The following is a 22,083-nucleotide window of genomic DNA, read 5'->3' as shown; positions in this document are numbered from 1 at the left end:
AGATTTCATTAAGTTAACGGGTGGATTGGACGCTCGTGTTTGTTGAAGTATGGAGCCAACACTTGGGGCTGCAGATGAAACCCATCCATTAGCCTTTCCGATGGCTGTAAAGGGCCTTCAACGCATGCCAGATGCTCTATTGGCAGGATTTTCTTCCAGCCGGCGTTTTAAAAAAAAAGAAAGAAAAATGTGCACGAATGAAACTTAAACGAGACTCATCGGTGCTTTTCACTCCGCAGGTTTCGAGCCGGGTTCAAGCAGGCGTTCCGCTGCTGCCCCTGCGTCCCTCAAGGCTCCTACGAAGGCCTGGAGCTCAAGTCCACTCGCTACCTTCAGACCCAGACCAGCGTGTACAAGGCCAGCCGCATGGAGACCACGGTGTCTACCGTCCTGCAGGTCGGGGACGACGTGGAGCAGCCCAAGGCTAAGGTCACGGGAGGCCCGAGGCCCGGCGCCGCCACGGCCCTCGCCAGGCCTCACAGCTCGTCCCTGGACCTCACCTCCAACGGGTCGTCGTCCCGCAGCGTCTCCAAAACGGTATCGGAGACGTCCAGTTTCTACTCCAGTAACAACCTGCAGGAATAGGCCCTCGGGAGTTTGCCGGACAGCAGGGGAGAGCGAGGGAGTGACTCGACTGTTCACGTAGCCGCTTTTGCCGGCGCGGAGGTTTTCGATGAATCCGTTTTCCCAGCGAGTTGTTACGGAAACGACATGTTAGGACCTCTCGATTCCCCGTCTTCACCCATACCGCCCTTCTAGAAAAGCACTCGCAGCTAATGATCCACCGGCATTAGAAAACGGTCCGCTCAGTGGCAGAAAGCAACGACGAACGCGAACACGAAAGCAGACCTCCCGATTCTTCACAGCTTCTGCTCGTGACACCAGCCTCGTCTCGACGCGAGAGAGAGAGAGAGAAGGAAGGTTCACGCATCCTCAGTCACACAAGCTGTGTGAACTTCACGCCGTCTATTTCGGAGCGGCGCAATAACGATGACACGATCACGCGGTGACTCCTCGATGTTAAAACGGGGGGTTGTTCTCCGCAAAGAGGTCCGCGGAGAAGCTCGAATCTCATTTGGAAAACGCAAAGCAGGCCCCTACGCTCTGAACTGTGAGTGTGTGTTTGATTGTGTGCGAGGTGATCAGAACTCTCCAACTCTCCATCTCCCTAAGCAACATTTCATCTGCAAATCAATGTGCATGCCGAGCGGCCGTCTGGCGGAAGGAGCGCTCGAAGGATACCCCGAAGGCTTCGCTGAAAAGTTCTGGCAGTCGGTAGGAAAACGCCAGCAGCGTCTGGCTCCTCTTTAAATCTGACTTCGACAGCAGCAGCATTTGTGAAGCGTAGAAGTGCTTCAGATGCTGACGAGGGACCTCGAGTGAGAAAACAAACCCGCCTGATACGAGACCTGAATCTCGAACCTGGCGGACCGATCTGCAAATGACGGCAAGTGAAACGATCCCAGTTTGAGAACTGACGGTCGAACCTGCTCCACCTTCATGCCACTTAAATCGTGAGCTGAAAGCAACGCACCACTTTCAAACTGAAATATTCAGATATCTCTCGTTAGGCGTTCTGCCCTTCCACCCGGCAGCAACAAGCGGTCTGCATCCTGATGCGATTTAGCTGATTTATACTTCACATTAACGTGTCTCTGCGTCACGCTGCTGCTCGAGCAAACTGTTAACCAGCCAGGTGACGCGTGTTAATATCCGACCTGGTATCACGGCCAAAACATTAAATAGACACGCCGGTCCACTACAGCAAAACGTGAGATGGCCACGCTTCGCGCCGTCTCGGCGCGAAAGTTACACGTTTTCCTGTCATGGACGAAAATGTTCCTTTTTGCAAAATAAGACGTCAAAAAAATGGTCCTTGGACTTTTTCTCACAGTAGCTGTTGCGGGAAACCTGGTCACATGGTCCCACATCACATGACACTTACGTGCGTGTAAGTTTCACGCTTTCAAAAGGTGTAACTTCCACACCTCCGCTCACGTTTCGCTGTTGCGGACCGGTGTGTCTATTTCACGCTTTGCCGTGATACCGGGTTGTAATATCAGGGCCCGTAGGCTCTTTGTTGTGCAGTGCTGTGCCTTGCTGCTTAGCGTAATGTCTGTAAAAGGATGAAGGGAGCGCAGAAGCTGCTCCCTCAGATGGCGTCCGAAGCTACGGAAGCTCACCGGGACAAAACCGTCTTAAACTTCCTGCAGCGGTAAACACATGGGAGCAAACAAACCACGAAGCTTGTGTCACTATATTCTTCGTCAAACTGTCTTAAAAAGGATTTTAATAGTTTCAGAAAATGTAAATTTAGTTTCTACAGCTGTGGGTAAAAAAAAAAAAAAAAAAAAAAAAAAAAAAATTTATGTGTTGTTTTTTTTTTTCTTGCAAGAAGTCAAGTTAAATAATGAATGCCAGAACATTTGATCACAAATATCCTGCAGTGAGCTTAACAAGTAAATCCACAAGCTTTATATATTTTCCGCGTACAGAACAAACAGGAAGACGCAGCCCCACACACACACACACACGTCAAACAACAGAACTATTACTGATAACACATCAAAACCCATCTTGACAAGTCTTAGTGAAGTATTCAAAAGTGTAAAATCCCTGTTTTTACTGCAACAAAGGAAACACTTGTTTCGTACCGTGAGCCGGTTCACTATTATCACATTATTATCACGTCTGTTGTTAAAAACAGGACCGAGTCCGTGGGGTAAACCAAGTTGGATATGTTTGCTGTTGGCAACACACGCGCACACGTACAGAGAGCGATCACCTGTTGACACCCATCAATGAATCACACACACACACACACACACACACACACACAGACTTGCTGGTCTATTCTCAGCGCACAAAGCCTTGTTGTTCAAAATTCCAGTGTCAGCTGACATGAAACTGAAGAGCAGTTGTGAAGCGACATGACTTTGTGAAAAAGAGACTGTGATTCCAGCAGAGTACTCAAAAAAACGTTGTGCTGGTAACATGAGAAATTATCATAAACCCGAAGAAACGTACACGAAGCAGAAAGAGCAGGAGGTTCAATCCACAGAAAATGAAAGACTTTAACAGCAGAATGATTTTACAGTATTTTCTTTTTACGTGTCGTTACCGTACCAGTGTTTTTCTGCTTTTTCTAAAATATAAAAGTAATACAAGGAGGTTGCTGAGAGATACTTAGGAAAACACACGACAACATAATGCAAATGCAGACAACACCACGGAAGTGCTTTCACTTGAAAAAGAAAAAAAAAACAAGCACATACACTTAAGTTCATTTTCCAACACGGCTGACGGATAACCCACTTCAATAGCGTCGTATGTGACAAACAAACTGCGGCAACAACACGCAGACGTAAATTAAAGTAAGTGTCGCTTATCATTATATATTTTGTCTTTAACAAAAAAAGAAAAAAAAAAACGTTTTTTTTTCTATCACCTAATTCTAAAAATTTCAGATCGTAACGAAGTCTCTCAGAATGCGCTGACTTGACTGGTTCGCCATCAATCTTTCAAAATAAAGGCCTTAAAAGAGGATTTTAACTTTTCAAAATGCAGTTGAAACTTAACGGCGGAGACACACCATCGCTCGACAGACCGTGTGCCAGATTGGTTTTTGTTGAGAGTTAGGAAACACTATTATCATTCCATTTCGACCACAGAGCCCCCAAACAGAGGGAGAGGATTGTGGTTGATGTTATTAGAGCAGAGTAATCTGATTACACTTTTAAACTGGACCTGCACTCCTGATGCCTCCCGCCCTGGCTGGACGATCTGGAGTCAGAGAGCTGAATTAGAAAATCTTCATCTGCGTGTAATGTTTCAGGTGAATTAGCTCGTACAGTAAGAGAGGACCAACTCGAGGACAGCGAAGGATATTTGCTCTCCCATCCACAAAGGGTTAATAATGATGTGGGACCCAGCGGTATTGATATTGACCTGTTTATTTGGGAGTATTTTCTGCCATTAGAAAACACAATAAATCTTTGTGTTATTGATTTCAAAACAACCCCCACGCGGCAACGTACACACTGAAAATGGTAAGCTTTAAAAGAAGATAGCCTGCTTGGTTTCTTTTCTTTTCGGTCTATTTCATTATCGTTAAGCCGCCAGAGGTCGGCTCCACAAGGCATCCGGCTCCGAAGACTCCCATTCAATTTCTCTCATCCAATATGAAGTCAATAAATTTTTTCGGTTGCTAAAGTCGCTCCTTCTTATTCATTTTCTGGCGGTCCATCTAAAAGATAATCCCGTCATTAATGAGTAAAGAAGCCTCAAAAAGTTGTGTTTTTGGGGGCGTGTCTGTTTTATTGACAGGCCTGTGGTGCAGTCAGGTTTCCGCTATCAGTGGGCGGGGCTTAGTGTCCTCAGGTTCCCAATCAGATCCAGTCACATCCACCGCTCGCTCTCCCTCACAATCACAATGGCAGATCACGAAACCAACAGGTGACGTTACCTGGTCATGAATGTGTGTTTACAGTAAGTAAAAATTACCTGAAGTCGGAGGATGTGATTCAGCCCGGCAAACTCGATTTAACTAACAGAGTCAACGTCAAATTAATTCTGATGTGATTTCAGTCAGAGCAAGGCTTAAAAAAAAAAAAAAAAAAAGATATTGAATTTGCATCCTAAACGATGCAAATTGTGGAGGACAAACGAGAAGTCTAATACCATATAACATACGTGAAGCGTCCATGACAACGTAGCGTCAGCTGTCCGCGCCGGAGACTAATGTCGAAGTAAAGTGAGCCAAAACCCATTTTATCGTCTCACTGTCGCTTTTATTCATTTTTTTTATTTTTTTTTTTATTTGACTGCCGTGCCGTAATCAAAACCAGCGACACAGAAATGATCTTCACTCCGCGTCCTGAGTTGCGGTCCCTCGTCCGCCCGCCGCTCGGACGGGTCGAGTGGAGCGGGTGAACGAGAGGCTGGAGGCCCCCTTAATGAATGTGTAATCAACTTTGTTCAACGAGTGCTCCTTAAATGAGCGTACAGCGTGCTCTCTCTCTCTCTCTCTCGACAAACACACACAAACAAACAAACACAAACAAACAGACACACACAGCTGATGACGAGAGCTTTGTCTCCATGGCACAAAAGGATGCCGGCCTGTTGCTGAGGAAGCGGGCGCCAGGCAGGCTCCACAGCGGGGTGAATGGCCTCATCAGCGACATCTCTTCCTGTGTTTCTATCCATCCGTCCCTCGCTCTCTCCAATCATACTAATTACAGCGGAGAGGAGGAGGAGGAGGAGGAGGAGGAGAGAGCAGCCAGGCAAAGCAAAGCTCAATCACGCTCACAGATGTAATGCGTGTGCCTGCAGGTCTCAGTGACTGAATGGGGTGCATCTTCAAGGGGAGGCTTGTACGGTAGCTTTACCAGCATGCTTCCCGCCGCGCCTCATCTTTTATTTACGTTTTTGAGCGAGTTCCACGCAAACAACGTTCTTGACGGCTGTCTTTGCACGTTCTACCCAGTGTTCGCACCGGGACACCTTAACCTGCAAAAATCTGGATCCCTGAAAGCAGCATCTTCTTCTTCCCGCTATGTTATTTAACGGCGGCTGGCAAAAGGCTTTTAGGGCGGGCTACCGCCCCCTTCTGACGGGAGTAACGCATTACAACCAGGCGCGGGTAAAACAACAAAAAAAGGGGGAAAACGAGTCGCATATACTAATGGGTTTTGGAGCGTATACGGAATTCGTGCCTCCATCCCAAATGTCTTTGTGTTTGTAGACAGATTTGTGTACTTGTCTGCTACAGCGACTTAAAATAGCGCCACACAACGAGGCGTTCAATGTCCTCACATTCATCACGGTGCACTTAATCCAGAAAAATGTTAATTGTGAGAATGTGCAGATGAAATTACGTCATTTGCTCATGGTCAACCTGAACATATCCAAACTAAACTGCAGTGAAGAACAGCCTCTGTGATCTATAACCAATGCTGAGATGTGCGTCGCTGCTGGCGGGCTCGGTATTTCTGCTTTCTGACGTTTTCGTCATCTTGTACAAATGTTAAACCGTCCCGGCGGTCTCTCTTTTGGGCGAATCTACATCCGAATGTGACATTTGAGGTGAAAAAAAAAAAAGAGAGAGCGAGAGCTCACGTTGAACCCATGACATGGAGATGTGTCTATATGTGTTGTGTTGTTTTATTTATTCGATGGAAAGATGTGTATGGCGGTGTCGCAGTGCATGGGAGATTGAAGTGTGCGTCCTTGGAGAGAAAACAAAACATAAAAAGGGAGACGGGGGGGTTGGACTCTGGGGAAATATGCCGACTCTGCGCCGAGAAGAGTCGTCTTACGGTAGTGCCTGTTTCAATACAAATGGACATATGCCTCCTCCCTCGCCATGCTGTGGGGCTGCGTCTGAAAATGGAGTATCACTGCTTGGTGCAGATTTACCATGAAACAGCTTAACGTGTGCAGCTTATCAGAAAGTAGATATACTGTATGAATATTAAATACATCTAAATACAAGAAGGATGAGGCTGATGTCATCAAATCGTACATGAACACCATTTTGTTAATGGGGTTAATGGGGTTGTTGGCGCTGACCAATCAAAAGCAAGAGATGCATCTCTTCTGCTAGTGTGATTTTCAAGTGAAGCTACGACAGCGGTTGCCAGGAGCTGTTAACATTTCTCACGACAGTTGAGTCGTCATTCTTGTCTTCTTGCAACAACTTGTGTATAAATATAGCTGGTAGTAAGGTATGTAGGTAGCGGACGGCTGGGTACCACATCACCATACCCGTTGACACCGTAGACTGTACGGAAAACTGGACGTAGCTTCCGGGTCTGAAAAACGAGGAAGTGCCTTAAGCTGCAATACCACCGAGTGCCACTAGAGGTCGGCTCCAAAAAGCCTCCATTAGACTCCCACTCAACTTCTCCCATGAAATACAAAAAGCTGTTTTTATTGGGGGGCGGGGGGGGGGATCTGTTTGATTGACAGGCCTGCGGTGCAGTCAGGCTACAGCTATCTGTAGGCGGGACGTGCTGTCGCCAGGTTTCCATTAAGATCGAGTCAGATCCACCATTCCTCCCACCCCCCACCCATCATCCAACTATGGTCACTTCCGGCTCCAACGAGCAAGATGGCGCCGACCAAAATCCGAATTTGAGGCTTCATAACGGCCGTTCTTAAACCAACGGGTGACGTCGCTGTTGGTTGCCGCTCGGCTCCAGCAACATAACACACAGAAAAGGTGGTGAATGGTCATAGGCGGTTTCAAGGTCTGCACCCACTAGGATGCAACGACCGGAAACAATTTCCAATAGACTGGTGTGTTCATGCAGAAAATTTGGATCTGGTACGAGGCCAAAGAAAACCATCCCGCATCTAGAAATATTGACTAGCTCCGAACGTACGTACATTCGAAGCTCGAAAGCGAAGCGAGGGGGATTAATATATTGTTGATTTTGGTCTTTTCTGGATTCTGTGACGATAAGAAATCCTACAAAAGGGCTGACGCTCGGCTTTAATTCGATGTTGAATACAGTAGCGTCCGATCTTTGAACGCATATCAACCCCCCCCCCCCCCCACAAGGGTACAGATCTACAAGTCATACCGCTCGCCGAGGTTTGTTTTTAATCATTTATTTAATCCTCCACATACCCTTAAAGCTGACAGTCAGCACTTCAACCTCACAGCCAGTGTCGCAGAGGAGAGAAATGAAGAGCTGTTACTACGCAGTAGGCGGGAAAATGATCTGATCAAATATTCTTCTTCATCTAAATACTTTAGATTTATAAAAGAAATAAAGAAATATACACCTAGTAGTGATTTCACACTTTCCAGACACAGCTCCTGCGTGCCAGTCTGAGTTCTGTACTGTATTTGTGTTTCTATCATCCGTTTCTATAAAAACAAAAAATATATATATATATATATATATATCAATGACGCTTTGCCATTTGAAAAGTACAACTGTTAATCCTTTGTGTATGTTTTTTCAGTGCTGCTCTGAGGTGACTGTGTATATGTGTGTTACCGCCGCCTGCTGTTACCTGACATTTTGTGGAGTCACATTTCCTGTACAATGGCTGTTTCTAAAATCTGTGCTCTTTACGAAAAGCCCGGAGCTGTACATTTCAATGTGGTATTAAAAGAAAAGAAAAAAAAAAAAAAATCGAGAAATTACAGCGTTGATTTACAATTCACGACATAATGTGTGTTCGTTTCAAGAAAACAACGGGTGTAATAAGTGTGTGCGAGTCTTTTTTTCTTCAGATCAGACAACAGTTGTGGCGAACAGATGGAAACATCTGGCGTAGAAAGTGTCATACGGCTTCAGTAATGTTCAGAGAGGAGAGAGAGACACACACACACACAAAATCTATTGACTTTGTTTTATGTGTGCGCCACAGCTGAATCTCTGTCTTTGTAAATCCTGACCTGCACTACAAGTGCACAGAGATGAGAGAGGAGGAGGAGGAGGAGGAAGAAGCAGGGAGGACAGGAGGCTCAGTGCGTGTGTGTGTGTGTGTGTGTGTGTGTGTGTGTGTACGTGCGTCTAAACAGGCACAAAAAAACAACACAGACCGAGTGTGTTGCTGGTGTCAGATGAGAACACGTCATGCGCTGCACTGGACCTTCAGCCGGAGCAACGCTGTGCGCATAATAAAACACAGCCGAGCCGCCTTCACCTGAAGCTTCTGTCACTTTTAATAGCGAGAAATTCCCGACGCGGCGGCCGCGACGTTGAATCGAATCACGCGTGTTGCACCGTGACCAGGGAAGACGCAATTCCGTGAACAATTTTCATTTTGGATTTAAAACCTAATCAAACCGTGAAACTGCGTTCCCGGGTTACTTTGTTTGATCCGCTGCGTTCGAGCGGGGTCGCATTCAGCGCGCACACGAGAAGAGTCCACGCGAACGGCGCCCTCTTGTGGTGTGGGAGTTCACCAGTCGCGACGTGTGCGCCGACCTTTACGGGAAACGTCAGAGGTCGTGGGAGCTCACGTTTCGTCGGATATGAAGCTATTATAATATTAGTCACGGAGAGTTTGACTTCATAACTTAGATAATAGTCTACGTCTGAGGCCTCGTCTTCACGAGCGTCGGGTTTCCCTAAATGTCACAGCAATCCCTTCAAGAAATTGATTTGAAAAGCATTACCTCATAACTTACAAAAAAAAAAAAAAAATGCCACTTTAATTCTTAGTTGTAAAAACAGGTTGAGTTTATTTCATTTCAAAACGACTGAAAACGAACGGCTCTCTGGCTAAAACGTGCAAGATCCCCGACGGTTGTTGAAAGTGCCGACTCGTGTTATGCAATTGTGTCGATAATGGGATTTGTTGCCTGGATAGAAAAAAAAAAAAAAAAAAAAAAAGCCCCATAAAGCCGAGTTCAGAGCACCTCGAGGCCGTGAACGTCTTCCTCTGGAAAGCCCGCAGCTCGTTAGGGGACGACCAGAAGACGTTTAGCGAATAAACGGTCCGCCTCCGGCCGGCGGCTGCGGTCGGGGAGGAACTCCAGCCGTGAGACGCTCAACGTGTGGCTTTGGTTTATTTTGTGGAAAAGGTCATAATAATCACATCTGCGGTCAGCCTTTGGGAAGCTCGGCCCTGCGCAATCTGCTTCCTGTCATTTCCCCGACCAGCAGAGAGCGACTCGCCGAGCGAACGTCTGAAAAGTCTGTCAGAGGAAACCAGAAGCTCCAGGTGGCACCATCTGTGCTCATTCTCATTGTTGCATAATCAAAAAATGTTTGCTTTGAAGATGGAGATTGTTGTGGAAAATACAACAAAATATTTGCCTTACTAAAACGGCTTTAAAAGATTCTAATTAGATTAAAACTGTCGAATAACTTGATTCGTACAGATGTTAAATATACATTATTTAGCATTTTTTAACAAGGTTTAAAAACGTTTTTTTTTTTTTTGTAAATTCAGTCGTCATAACTCTGTCTAAATCCGGTTGCTTGCCGGCTCTTACGGCACTCTTCCCTCTGGCAGTTATTTTAGTCGGCTATTTTATAAATGTGGAGCGCGGTACGCACGGCTTTCACTTTTAGCGTGGAGGCATCCGTCGCTCCCACCGGAGGAAACCCCGACCGAGGGAGCGCAGAGTGACGGTAACAACTTCACGCCTTCCTCTCAAACCCGCTGACGTTGAAAGAGTTCTGATTAAGCGCTACAATCCACTTACAGTTTTACTCTCATCTTTTAAAAAAAAAAAAAAAAAAAAAGGTGCCACCCGCGGGCTCAAATTAGACCCGACTCAGCAGGTTATTCTTCGTCGGCTTATCTTTTAAATCCGTGTGCATTTCCTCTGTAATCAAGAAATTCAGTCAGTAAACTTTAACATGAAGTTTAAGGGGGTGACGTCAGGGAGAAATTCAGTCCGGAGAATGATAGGAAAGAGTCAGGACAGATGGAAAAAGCGACGGAGAGAGAAGAGTCGGGGGAAAACAACGAGCGAATTGGCCCGTGGAGCTTTCAATGAGGCCGATTCTCGCATTTCAAAGAGCGACGGTAACACATCCCAGTCCTCCTCCACGCTCGCTGAAGTGCCCGCTTCACGATCAAGATCGTGATTGGATGAGTTTCACCTTGAAATCGGTTTAAGTTCCTGTCCGTGATCTGAACTTCGATGCGTTTATCGGCCCCGACCGAGCTGCTGTCGAATCCAGCTGGAAAATGTCCGTACCCCCATAAACGTGAGTGATTTGAAACGTTCCCAGTAGCCCCGAGAACTGCTTTGTAATCCAAAAGGAAATGCTAATGTGTTTTGTTCATAAGAGAAGAGAAAAATACAGCTTTTGTTACCGTCAGACATCGGTAAACTGTTGAATTTTGCCAACTCAGGTGACGGGACCGAGTCCATAGCCGGTGCAACCAACAGATCTTTTACCACATTTACACACTGATTTGGATTCACGGAGAGAGTGAAAGGCGTTCAAATTAGGATATTGTAAGTTTTGTAACAAACGATTCGGTGCGCAGGAATTAATTCATTTTATGGTAAAACCTCACAATTGGGAAAAGTTGGTGCGGCTAAATAATAACATGCATTTAGCAAAAGGTCCTCGCAAGACTAGAATTACAAGAGAGCCGTAGGCGTATCAGCGTTTGTGAATGAGTTATGCATGTCTGCGCATTCACTCTGCCGTCGGGGTTCTGTGTGTGTGTGTGTGTGTGTGTGCGTGCGTGTGTGTGTGTGTGTGTGTGTGTGAGAGCTGAGGCAGGTGTTGGAGAGTCTTGGATCCCGGGAGGCGTCTCTCCAGTGACAAACTGAAGGACTATCATTTCACTTCACCGTCAGCAGCGCCGCTGGAGGACATAATCGCATACCAGCCAGGACACACACACACACACACACACACACACACACACACACACACACACACAAAGTTCCCACCCTGGAGGGTTACCACAATACATATTCAGACCTGCTGATGTCTTGCGCCAAAACTGACATTTTTATTACAGACCAGCCGTCTGCCGGCGAGTTCCGTCCACCTCCAACATGACGGACGCTCTCTCCTCCCCGGATAGTGGATAAATCTCCAGTCTGGTGCGAAAGGATTGGATTTAACAAGGTGATGGCCTCATTTTTAATTGTGAGAAAGCCATTATGGCATTATTATTATTATGACTTCAAGCATGATTATATAATTAGCACATTTATTTTTATTAATGCATTTCTGTGTTGGGTCAGTTGGTCAGTCAAACATCGGATTAAAACATAAATAAAAGAAAAAATACTGTCGACATTCATGGTTCACAGAGGAGGAATCCCACAAACTTCAACGATCCCGACTTTACGTGCATCAGGCACCATGAGGTTTACATTTCTGCTGAAGTTGAATGAACAACTATGATAATCATTTTGTACGAAGATAGTGAGACTAAGGCGTGCTTTCATCACCTACATGGTTTGGTTCCAGACCTTCGGACTTTTCAAAAACAGCAGGTTTGAAAAGTGCCTCGGATTAAAATCTGGTTTGACCAGAACAGCCGGTCTCAGTGTGAAAACTGTTTTTTTTGGACGGTTCAGACTTTTGTGACCAATCGCAGGGTTGTCGAGGATCCTAAAACTGAAAACAAGATAACTGCTTCTGGACCTGCAATCTTCACACTTGTTCGCTCGTGAAAAACATTATTATCGGCATTGCTTTGGTACTCCGAGCCCCCAGATTACATTTCTGTAAGAAGCAATAGCAGCACAATCTTCCTCAGTCGCACTGAAATGTATAATTTATATGCCTGTCAATCTGCAGTAGATGGAAAAATTTGCAGGAAGTGTGGGGGGGGGGCGGAAGCCAACACTTTTTTTATTTTTTTTTTTAAATGAAATAACCTGCAGATAGAGGCAAAGAATGATGAAAACTGTTGCCCTGACGCTGGCTTTCTGGTTTCCAGGGTCGCATAGAGTAAATCCTGACGCCGAAGGTAAAAAAGAAAAAAACAGCCAAAAATTATTTTTTTTTAAGTGTGAAAAAATATAATATTAAAATGATGTAAAGTAAAGAATATGAACATGAATGACAGGTTGCGAGTCGGCCTGTCACAGTCATCACGTAAACACCTGATCACAATTATTTCAGTCTGCGTAATTGTTGGAAATGTTTTCCATTCATCTGCATAAAAACAGCTGGAAACTAACAGGTGTGTCATATTTCCACGTTGTTTTCCACCGTTTGAGGTTCGACAGGTGCTCCTTTCACGGCGCCAACAAATGGCTCTTCTTCCCCATAAAGGTGCGTGTGTGTTTTATTAAATTGTAACAAGGCTCGTACTGGAAAAGTTGCATGAAATGAACAGAAAAATACAAATGAATTGTAGATCAGGATTATTTGAAGGAAAAATCGATTGTCTACCTAAATGTCACACAAAACATTGTCATTCCCCAAAAATAACATCTGTTCACTAAATCTTGTTCATCCCTCAACTCCCATTAAAACACGAAAACCATCTACTGTACAAGAAGGTCTGTTGTTTTCTTTTGCCCTCCAGCAAAAAAAAAAAAAAAAGAAGCAGAATAACCTATGACCCGTCATTAATTTGATTGTAGAATAAAATGTATGAAAGTACAACACTGAGTCTGCTGCTGAACGGTGTCTCGGAATGATTATCGCCAATATACACTCTCAAGCTCATTATTTCTTAGATGTGATATGTTAAAAACGTCTGCAGTGTATCACAAAGCTACAGTCTACGATCACGCTTACGGCTTTGGATCAATTCAGTAAGACTCATCCTCTGGGGACCAGGGATATCTGCGAAGGAAATTGATGTTTATCCATCTTATAGTTGTCTCGTCGGGTGGCCCCAGGCAGCCGTGTGTTCCTCTAAAAAAAACTATAGCCTATTTTAAAAAACCTTTGCACAATACACTTATATAACGTCTTACGCACTTCGAATTGTTTTTTCAGTATTACAAGGTCCTTGAGGTCAAGATGCTCACGTATTCACCCCCTAAAGAGTGAAAAACCAACTGTCACTCAGTTTGACACATTGCGTGTCAATCAGGTCCTGGAGGAGGCGGGCTACGGTATTTGGTACAACCCCTGAACAATGGTCAGGGTCGTATTTTTATTTACAAATTTATAAAAGTACAAGTTAACAAGTGAGGTACAAAAGTCTGCAAAAAGAATCTCAAAAAAGAGTCTCTCAAAAAGGAAGTGAAGAGGAAGTCGGAGCTCCCAGCTCTCAAATAGGGTGCCGTGTCTTTCTGCGCGCAGCTCTTTTTATCTGACTTTTCAGGAAGCGCTTTTACCATATATAGACAAATCCTGTGTGTGAAAGTCCCTCCGAGGCGACACGCAGGTTGGTTACGTGATCGTTAATAATATGCAATGCTGTTTAGCTGAGCATATGTCCTTCTAGGGCTGTTCCAGTTCCAGTCTTGAGCGCCTGCGCAACATAGTCTTTGAAATATTTTAGTTTGGACTAAAGGGGACGGGACTGATCAGCACTGCTGCTGGCGTGGTTGAAATAAGTGTTATGTAGAATTTAGCTGTACTTTTTTCCTCTTCCTCTCAAACTACTTAACGTAATATCTGTCGGAGTTTTGAATGCTTCAATTCTCTTCGTTCTCTACAAGATTCATCTTCATGGAAAATGGAGCCGTGCTTTAATGTTTCTGAAGTCTATAAGACGTCTGCAGCTAATGTCTTTTCTAACATAAAAAAAAAAAGAGCACTTTAAAACATTTGCGCAGATCTTAAGTACCTTCCCACAGACGTGACCTGGCCCTGACATTTCCTCTGATTGTTTTGTTTTTTGTTTGTTTTTTTATTAGTATTACCGTCTCAGGACATGCTTTAATGTCGGACGGCCTTCCTTTTTCTCCGCCCACAGGGGCAGTAATGAACCAGAAGTTACAAACTTTCACAATACACATCCTGTTGAAGATCAATGCTTTCCGAAGTGCCATAAAATGTATAATTAATGTTCCTTGTCATACAGACCATCATCTATTTGAACCAGAGAGACGCAACCAATCAATGCACATCATTATGTCCTCAGCTGACACTCAGCCCAGAGCTGCCCCACCACCCCATTCTCAGCCTAGAACTAACAGATCGGCACCAGGTCCGATAATAACCACGATTTACCGATTTTCAACCCAAGTCTCGCTGCCTTTAGGACCATCCCGGAAAAATGAGGTCTTTCCGCCGTGCGAGGAGCAAATTACAAACCGACTACTGCTTCTTTGAGGATAAATGTTGCTGTTTGACAACAGACTGAAAACTTTACCGGCAGAACTTGTTGGCTCTGGTTTTGGCTCAGATTTACACAGCAGCGACAAATTAACAGCAGGGATTCCCTGAAGTGATGACAGGGCTAATAGAGAGTACACGTCAGGAAGACAAACTGCCTCACACTCAATGGCACCGCTGAGGCGTCTGCGATTAACATGGTGGCGCTACGAGGGTGCAAATTTCCATTTTGCTGATGGGTAAAAAAAAAAAAAAAAAAAAAAAACTTTTAATTTCTAGTTGTTGTTTTTTTTAAGTCTGGTCACAGTAGTTTGAATTTCAAAACGTAAGCCTAAGGCATCACAAATATCATTCAACCCACAGGAGAGTACCCCCCGGCTGAAATAAAAAAATAATGGTTTTCACATAATGAGGCTTATACCTGATATGCATTCATATTTGGTATTAAGGATTCTTGGGGGAAATAAGATAATTCGCTTTAAGAATTAGACGTGACGATTGATTCAATTCTCATGTTTAAACGCCAGATATAAAGATAAGGACGACAGCCAAATAACTTGGCTTAGTTTAAAGACTGGAAATGAGGGGAAACGGTCAGCCTTGATCATTTATTTTGTGCAAATAAATAAGTGTAAAATGACTTACTGAGGGTTTATATGTGCTTATTGACTGCCTGAAGTCTACTTTGGTCGGACAGAGCCAGAGTAGCCAGACTGCATTCAAATTCCAATCCTGGCTTTTGATGTGAGTCCTCCTCCCCCCTCCCTGACCATCTATTGTTTTTAACACAAAAAAAAAACATTAATTACCTCATTATAAAAGCAACTGTATACATTAAATCAGCCCCGTAATAGGCAAAGGGACGGGGCGAATAGCGGGCTCTCCCCGCGATACAATTAGAAATTCATAAAAGTGCGGCGACTGAAGCCGAGCCAATTACATTAATCAGAAGCTTTCAGTGGATTTATGGAAATGCATCAGGCCTGCTGACAGCTTCTACTGTGTCTAATGCAACACAGCACTTAACTGCGGCGAAGCTGCCCGAGAGGAGGCCGCCGTCGCCCCCCCCAGGTGAAGCCCGCGGGTCTCATCTTTTCCCCCCCAATTCTTTTGTTCGTTTGCATTGTAATTCCGAGGATCACGCAGCACTCGACGGATGGGGGAGGAAAAAAAACACACACACAGGCCGGGGTCGATGAAACCAATTGCAGATATTAGGTGCTCAGCAGAAGCACATCTTAAAAGACTCGGGCCGTGTGGGTAGGTTCCTTCCCGTGAAATGCTTTTGACGATTCGAAGCGCTTGGCTTAATTCTTAAAAAGAAAGTAAACACAGGGTGCGCAGCAGGATGGTAAATGTCAAATGTGGTGCATCGACCGGGAGAAGTAACTGGGAAGAAAACTTTCTAATTGCCAGAAAATTGCAGTTGCCAAAGGCCATAAAATTAACTCTTCTGTTTCAGAGATTTTGAGAAGTAATCGAAGTAAATGAACCTAAAGCGTTGAGCCAAAACAAAGCCGGAGTGTCTTTGGGACAAAAGCCAGATTGAAACCCAACAGAACATCTGAGGAAAGGACTGAAGATGGCTGCTCACAGATGCTTCCCATCCAATCTTACAAACCTTGACGGGTGTTCGCCGGGAAGCAAAAGGATAACTGCTCGAACCCTGCGTGAGAGAAGAAGACCCAGAGCGGAAATCGCTGCCAAAGAAACTTCGTACTAAATGAAGAGTTTGAATACTCGTATCAACAGGAGATTCCAGTTTGGGTTTTTTTCTAACAAATTAGCAAAACACCTAATTCAGCTGAATGACTTATAAAATAATGAGACGGCAAGGTTCTGTATTTATCACTTCCATACGGGTCAGATTTTAACAAGCCTGCTGTTTTTTTTTTTTGTTTTTTTTTTATAAACACATGATGCTAAGGTGTGTGTGATGGTCAAGCCGTGTTGGTCTCTGCGTGGCGTCCACGAGACGTGCGGTTCCACCGGATGCGGAGGTTTCCCTGCCTTCAGGCTACACGCGGTACAAACAAACCCACCTTTCGACCTGCAGCCGACCGGATACGACGTCCCGTGTTATCAACTCCATTAAAAGTCTGTTGGACTTTAGATTTTGTACGACTTTTCCCGGTAGCACAAATATTCCTCCGATAGAAGGTATTTTTCTAGCGAGCTTTATTATTGATCCGGTGCTGACGACACTGTTAAACTTATTTAAATTCTGCAAATCCTTTTTTTTTTTTTTACATTCTCTGTTATTATAATTTTCCAGTTTCATGGCGATAACTCGTATTTCAGAATTTCGACTTCCTGTTTTTGCACGCTTCCCGTCTTTGTAATCACCTGATTGTTTCCAGCTGTGTCCGATTGTCTCTCGTCCTTCTTTGTGTGTATGCTGTGTTGTAGATGTTGTACTTGTGTACTAACTCTCACTACTTTGGGTGCATGAGTGCGTTCACACTGTCGAGTACAGAAACATGCAGTTTACTCCAAAGTACCAGGATGATACACTCAAAAAAAAAAAAAAAAAAAAAAAAAAAATTTAAAGTGTGAATCGCTGGAACATTTTCCACCCTAAACGGCCGCCATCTTGGCTACGTAGAGGAAAGGGGGCGGGGCCACTGACGTAAAGAATTTATTTTCAAATTAAGGTGTCTGAGGAAGCTGCAGCTATTCCTGAACACCACACAAATATGTTTATCGAGTGTGTTAAACGGAGGGCACAAAAAACACATCGATTTCTGGGTAAAATGTTTAAAGCTGCAGACATGTCGGCGGGTGATGCGTTCAAATCGTACGGTTATTATGAAAACAAAAGATTCTAAAACGTTTTTCAGTCTGAGGCGAGCGGTTTTCTGCCCGAGTTATAATCAATCCCTATTTTCTCAGCCACGTCCACCAGCAGGACAGCCGATCGTTTCTCTGACCGCTTTGACAGACTGAACTGTTCCACGACTTCAAAAAAGAAGAACTTCGCTAATGAGAGGAGAGACTGACGTGTTCAGTCGATACACCGCTAAAATTAAAAAATTAAAAAAAAAAATCTGACAATCAGCAGCCAAGAGGAGCTGCTGCTGAAAACCTCACACAGATTTTCAGAGTGATCGCTGACAAAGATATTTCTCGGACCACAACAGAGAAAACCCCATGAAAGAAGCTTCAAGGGGATTCAACCCATGATGAAGCCAGTCGAGGTTTAAATTCCTGATCAACGTCCAGCTGATGATGAGGGCAAGAGAAAGCGCTCCCCGCTAATCCGTAGGAACAAATACATTCAAACTTGTCATCCCATCTCTTGTCAAACTCCTGCAGGAAGTTTTTATAGAAAGTTCTCTACTGCAGGTCGTTACAGAGGAGACGAGCGGCGCAAAGCGAGGTAGAGAATCCAAACCGCTGTGGTTTTTCTGTCTGAAGGCATACAGTAATATGGACTGAATTTATTTCCTCCTTTGTTTAATCAATGATTTAAATGGCTTTTCTTTTTTTTTTTTCTCTCTCCTTTAAACTGTAACACCAGCCGGGTGATGTTTTAGTCGAATTCATTTCTGCCAGCTGTCGTTAAATCGAGAGAAACGACCTCGTTGCTAAAGAAGTGTTTTTTGTAACTTTTCTCGGCACTTCGCAGAAATAAAGCTGAAAATGAGACAAAGTGACGTCTTAAGATCGATGCTCTTTCCGTCAGTTTTCTGCAGTAATTGACCTTTTTAAAATCAGAGCACCAGATGACAATGATTAGCAAATGAGCCACGCACGCATATAATATTCGGTGTTATGATTGGTGATAGTTTATGGATTTGCACAGCCCTCCTGCTGCTGCCAGCAAACCTTTTTTTTTTTTCGTGTGTTGTAAAATGAGATTTGTGCTCCTCAAACTGACAAAGCACATGAGAGTCAATTGATGCAGACGCATTGAAATACCTTTTGTCTGTTTTTCTATAATTACCATTTCATCAGCAATGCAGAAAATGAGGGGTTTTTTTTGTCTCGTGTAAGCCGAACATGGTTGAAACCTGAGAACGCGTGAAGAGCCGGGTCAATGAAAGGACAAAAGATAAATGACATTGATCTGAAATCGTGGAAAGCGAGGGGAGATTTTTCGCAATCGTCAATGTTAATTTTTGCACAAATTAGATATAAAGAGAGATACCAAATCGTATACGTATCGATCACTCGACATAAACGGCTGAGTCAAGAAAAGCAATTAATAGACTTTCAGGTCGGACTTCAGAAGCAATTTATTTCGACAATCAAAGCTTTTATCGAGGCAGGTTAACGCGCGTCGGTGTCTCTCCGCTCCGATCGCCATTTCAAAACAGTGGCGTTAAAATTGGAGATGCTAAAAAAAAAAAACTATTTCTCAATGATCAACTTATAAACCATATTTTCTTATATTTTTCAATATTATATTTACTATGATACTATGTGATAATTCTGAGTTAGTATATCATAATTATGGAAAAACTGCTTTGTTTTAATTTAGAAAGAACTCATAATTATGAGATGTCATGTGACCATAAACTATTTAATGTGACCGACTACTACAAAAAATTTGCACCATCATGTTGAGAAGATTGTTCTCGAGCGCACCTTATCAGTGATAAAGAGAGACATATACACAGATTAAGGAACTACTTACTTAATTATTAGAAGAACAAACAGCTTTTACGTGCAATACCGCCCCCTTCTGGTAGTAACAAAAAACAGGAGAAATAAGACGTTTTTAAGATAAACTACTTGATTTTCTTTATTTCTAACGACTATTTGAAAATGCTAAAAAATCATGACCCATCTCTAACGTAGTTTAGTGAACATGAAAGTGCAGTGAAATTTGTGTTGGTCCTTTGATTCGACTCGTTATCGGCAAGTAGTTCAGTCTCTTAATTCGCAGCAGCAGCGAGATGCAGGCGGTTACGGTTTCCTGCATTTCATTTCTGATTTCGAAAAACAGCAATAAAGCAGCAGTGGTGGCATCAGGCAACAGTCACCGCGAAATCAGATCAAATCTCATTTAGAAAATCTCAATGAAAGGAAAAAAATTGAACAAGGCTGCAACGAGTAAACTTTTAATAAACAAAAATGAGAATGGACGTAGAAAGAAGAGCAAAGACTGTGAATTATAAAAACAAAATAATAATAATTTTTTTTTTTTGTCTACCATCGCTGATAACACGATCCATAATCTTACAAACCTGCTCCTGTTATTTAGAAGCACATTATTTTTCATACAAAGCCAAGTCGTGCGTGTTGCGCACTCATTGTGGTGCACTCAACCACAAATATCATCTCTCCTCTCATTACTTATCCTGCCTCAAATGTACATTAATAAAAGGACAGAGGAACATGTGAAAGTGTCACGCTAAATTAACTGATTGGAAACTTTTTTTAATTTTTTTTATTATACACTTACAAGCAAAGATCTGCGAGTTATACTCCTGCTGAGTCTTCAATCAATTAATTAATTAATTAATGCCTTCAAAGGCCTATTGTTTCCTTTTTCACAGCAGATATTATTAAACACTTAACAACCGTAATCAGCTATGCAAGATTCCTCATATCCACGTTGCCTAATAAATCTGCTGAGGCAATTTTGCTCATTTGTTGTTGTTGTTTTTAGCCACAGAAGAGCGTCAAAACAACTTTGAAACATCACTTCAGACACTATATTGAAGAAGTATTTTGGTAGCCATCTATTAAATCTATAAAACAATGCCGACGGCAGCACGTTTGGTACCTATCTGACCCGTTTGAGTCCGTGTAAACCCCCCTCCCCTATTAGATGGGCCGTTCCATCAGCTGGGGTTGTTTTACGAGAGACTTTGGTCTGAATTGTTTTATTTGAACCTTTGTCATCTTTTCAAAGTCAGTGTGGAACAATTTGAAAATGTTCCCGTTCTGTGCATCAATCTAAATGTATTAATATTGAGTCATTGAGTGTTGTAGTCTCACATAATACCTACAAACTCATATTTAGTCATGAATATCTTAATGACAGCTAAATACTTTTCAAACTTGAAACACATCTGAAATGGGGAATTTAATATATATTTTTAAAAAAAAAAGGTTTTAGTCCTTTACCATGTCAGCACCAATGTCAATTTTAAGTTTGCACTATATATTATAGCCTACATTTTTTTCAGGAATAACCAAAGCTTTCCAATAAGCTTAACTTTCTGATCTTTTCACACCACTCTGGAACTATTTAATCACATTTACTGTTGGCCAAAGACCAGCTGCACTGAATGAACTGGAGGTGAAGCACACCTAAGCTGTTAACAATAATTTTAAAAAAGATTATGGAATATTTGTCCTTTACAGTCCCCATCTAGATCGGCCGGTGGATTCAACACCATAGTTTTCAAAACTTTGTAGTGTAGTTTTATCCCCAGAATTACAGATGGCCACCAGAAAGGAAACTAATAAAAGTTCTGCCTTTTCAATTTAAGAAAGGGGTGTGTAATTCCTTAGGGGGAAATAGCCTGGATAGCTTAAAAACGATACTACAAAAGGCAGAAAGGAAACATAACACAAACTATAATTTTCATCAGTAAATATGAATTATAGTTAAACAAAACAGCCATCAAATTAAATGGTCATAATTTCTAAATAAGCACAAACATCACACAACAAAAATATCTAGTGGGGTCTAGTGTCCAGGAAGATGAAGGTGAAAGATGAAGGGGTGAGGCGAGGAAGGACAGGGAGAAGCCAGGAGAGTTTCTTTAAAAAGGAGAGTTGTCTTACATCCAACCAAAGCCAGGGAGGTCCAAGAGGGAGTTGGGACAATTTCAGCTCGGTCCACCTGCTCCAGGGATCCACTCAGCTCCACTAGGCCTCGGTCTCGAAGAAGTCAAAGCAGTCCAGCCGGTTCTGGGATAATCCAGTGCTGTGTTATTTGAAGAAATCTATCAAACGTTCTTTTCTAGAGCAACTAACTGCAGAAACTGAATCATACTTTTGAATAGCTCCTCTTTCAGTCACTCCTCACCATGTCTGTTGATTTCCTTCCTCTGCTCACAGGTGTGCTTGATTGGTAATGTCCTTGTCTGTTGATTGAGGGCTCTTCCCTACTTTTTTTTTGTTTCTTGCTTCCTTTTCCCCCACTCTGCTACAACTTGACCTACAAGTTCAAGAAAATGCATTTACACGATATTCACAGTAAATAAATAATAAGTTATTTCATTCAGTTTTATAGTTTGTTCTAATGTTGTGTTTAGATGAAGTCATATTCAATGCAGGTGCTGAAGCAAACAGAAACAGAAGAATATATATACATCTATGAATACTCCGGGTTTTTTTTAATGGTGTGTTGATCAAGATTAGATGCAGTCATTTGCAGTGCAGGTGCAGATTTGAGCAGAAGATTTCCTCCATTTGATTTAATCAA

At 43.1% G+C, this 22,083-nt stretch overlaps 1 protein-coding gene across 1 annotated transcript in view; it reads left to right on the top strand.

Moving 5' to 3' along the window:
• The window catches only part of tacr1a (tachykinin receptor 1a), a 38,556-nt gene extending 30,216 nt beyond the window's left edge, over positions 1-8,340 (top strand). Inside the window, exon 5 of the mRNA XM_069166195.1 lies at positions 240-8,340. Coding sequence (XP_069022296.1) covers positions 240-585 — 346 coding nt within the window. The 3' untranslated portion in view covers positions 586-8,340. The remainder of the gene's footprint in view (positions 1-239) is intronic.
• Positions 8,341-22,083: the final 13,743 nt, after the last annotated feature.

The sequence above is a fragment of the Embiotoca jacksoni genome, unplaced genomic scaffold, assembly GCF_022577435.1.
Source record: "Embiotoca jacksoni isolate LCO1_2020_lvr unplaced genomic scaffold, fEmbJac1.0.p SCAF_37, whole genome shotgun sequence".
NCBI classification, from domain to species: Eukaryota; Metazoa; Chordata; class Actinopteri; family Embiotocidae; genus Embiotoca; species Embiotoca jacksoni.
The sequence above is the reverse complement of the archived record's forward strand: the minus strand, read 5'-3'. Positions and strand labels throughout refer to the sequence as shown.